Below are 2,699 nucleotides of genomic sequence, written 5' to 3'. Positions count from 1 at the left end.
TGTATGTAAAGAATATCGACAAAATAATGATTATGAAAATATCAATACAAAAAAAAAGAAGGAACGAATCGTGTTTGAAAGCTGTAGTCCGTGTTTGTGGAAAACGTGGAATGGGATGAAAGAAAAGAGTAATAATATTTGTTCATTTTTTGCAGAAATACGAGCCAAAAGGTTTTATCGCCGAGATCGCAAGCGAGCGCCGTCGAGAGCCGAGGGTTTCCGTGCCGATGTTTCTGGAGGAGGTGCCCTACAGCCGCAACACACTCCCTCCGCTCGTGCCTGTCGAAGTAAGGACCTCCACCAGCCACTACCCTGTTAGTAGACGTCTCCCTTTTATGTTCTGGTCATACACAAGCCTGCCGACGCTTTGCATGACCCCTTAACAACGCTGATGTTATTCTTGCTCCGCCAAGAGCCACGGCGAACACATTCCCTCTTCAACTTCGTTTTCCCTTGCCATGGCGCTCCTTCCCGCCCCCTCACTCTTCTTCTTCTGTTTTTATCTTGAGGATCATTAGACTTTCTCTTGTTGCATTCTCTCCCTCGCGTTTGTTTTCTGCTCTCTCTTACCATTTGCTCCGTCCCTATCGCCCTACGCTCCGTCCCTCTCCCTATCGCCCCCCGCTTCGTTCATCTGCCTCTCGCCCTCTGCTCCGCCCCCATCCTCCTCGTCCTCTGCTTTTTCATCTCCCTTTCGCCATCTACTCCGTCCCCCTCCCCCTCGTCCTCTGCTTGTTCCCTCTCCCTCTCTCCCTTTGCTCACCAGAATGAGGGTTTGGCACCTTCACAAGATTTAAAAAGGAATGCGTATGGTGCGCCTGATTATGCTGAACTCAGACACGACAGTGGCAACTTGTGAAAACCTTTTTCTACGGATGTCTCCATATTCTTGAAGGAATCGACGAGAAATGACACATGCAAATAAAGCTGGAACTGTTGTTGCCACTCGTCCCTTGCATCTGCCATCAACCCATCAATATTAACAGTATCTCACATTTATCACTGTTCTGACCCTTGATTGATACATTACTCCTATAGAGAGTGAATGAGAAGTGTGATCAAAAGTTAAAATTACTTACATACACAAAATACCTACACTGCAACAGCATCTATGACACCGTGAGTACATTAAATTCTAACTATTTTCATATCAAATACTTTCAAAATCCTTTCTCGAGCACCTAATAAAAAATTTCTGCATGAACTCAGAGTAGCTGAAGGAAGTAAATTTATTAAATAAAAGTGGCATGGGCGAGTACTTCTCATGCAGTTTCATTAAATACACACTTATTAAATACAGGTTGCTGACCGCACAAGTAAAAAAAAATCTTATACGAGATAAACTGCTTAAATAAAATCACGTTTGCAGATGCAAGGATGCCTCACTGATATGCTTCGAAAACTGTGGTCTGTTTATTGATGTGTTTATTATATGTTCTATTCGTTTGTTGTTTAATGTTTGATTTACCTGTAGTATAATTTGGATTAAAGAAAATGGGTTTCCAATTATTCTTAGTGTATGAACGTATCAATATAAGTGCGTTTGTGCATGTTTGTGTGTATGAGTAGGTTTGTATATATAAGGATATTAAGATCTTTCCTTATCATATATCCACTAAACAAGAAACCCTTAGACATGTGCACATTCTGACTCTTCGCCCTGTTCGCTTGGGTGGCTCGACAGATGAATGGGCTGGAGGTGGCTGCCCTCATCCACACAGCCTGCCATGTCTCCTTCATGTCAACGTCGCTCGTAGGAGAACTTTCTATGAGACAGGACATCATCCCAGATACCTCGGTCCCGCCCTCGCCACTCTCCTCGGGTACACCTCATGTCTTTCTTATATATCATACTGCGATTATTCCTTTGTTTATCTGTCCTCTGCTTTAAATTAATTTTTGAATAATTCTGGATTCTCGCAAGACCACTTTACTTGTAGCATATCATAAGGTGCTTTCCTTCAGCAGGAACGGGAGTGCCCTGGTTGGTAGAAGGCAAGTTGCGCTACGTAGAACTGTCTCTCAAGGGGTCGAAACACGTCACGCAGCTACATGTTGGTAAGGAATTGCTTATTATCAAGTATTTATTAACACAGTACTCATGGAATAATCAAAGTGACTTGACTTTCGCTTTAACATGAGTATGTTATATCTATTTATTGGAAGATAACACGCTAATCATTTAGTAATTCAAAGACTAACATAGAGTGTGCTTTGCTTCGAAGCTCGCGACCTTCCCTCGGACCTGGTGCTCGGAGTCGACTTCCTCAAGAAGGCTCAGGTCCGCGTCAACTTCCCGGAGAACTGTATCTTCCTGCCCAACGGCGGGCAGGAGACCAAGGTGTCCTTTCTCAGCAGCAAGGAAATGAACCACCACCAGCGCCGCTCGAATGCTAATGCCACTACCACGCCCGCGAAGACAAGGGCTTATTCCTCCAACTACTGACAAGACAACGAGCTCCCTGTGCTTCACCAGTGCAGGGGCGATCTTCTGCCTTCGTTATCAGGAAAAGGGAAATCTTAGGTCGACGACTTTTTCTGGCGATGCGTTATTTTCGGTCAGGTTGATAGATGGGAATTCGAACTCATGCCACCGATGTGTGCCTTGTCATATGTACTACTCTTCTCAACGCTTTCGCATAAACACTATGGATAAATTTCTTTATTGCAGTCGAGATGTAAATGGTTATTCAGAAGCC

The 2,699-nt window shown here is 44.0% G+C and overlaps 1 protein-coding gene across 2 annotated transcripts; it reads left to right on the top strand.

Moving 5' to 3' along the window:
- Positions 1-158: 158 nt before the first annotated feature.
- On the top strand, positions 159-2,691 carry LOC119591652 (the record flags this gene model as incomplete). 2 transcript variants are annotated; one of them, XM_037940407.1, is given in 4 exon segments in its annotated part: positions 159-287; positions 1,685-1,823; positions 1,969-2,058; positions 2,226-2,691. In XM_037940407.1, coding segments are annotated over 4 exon segments (579 nt in total), but the record flags the coding sequence as incomplete, so codon positions are not given.
- Positions 2,692-2,699: the final 8 nt, after the last annotated feature.

This window comes from Penaeus monodon, chromosome 29 (genome assembly GCF_015228065.2).
Source record: "Penaeus monodon isolate SGIC_2016 chromosome 29, NSTDA_Pmon_1, whole genome shotgun sequence".
Taxonomy (NCBI): domain Eukaryota; kingdom Metazoa; phylum Arthropoda; class Malacostraca; order Decapoda; family Penaeidae; genus Penaeus; species Penaeus monodon.
The sequence above is the reverse complement of the archived record's forward strand: the minus strand, read 5'-3'. Positions and strand labels throughout refer to the sequence as shown.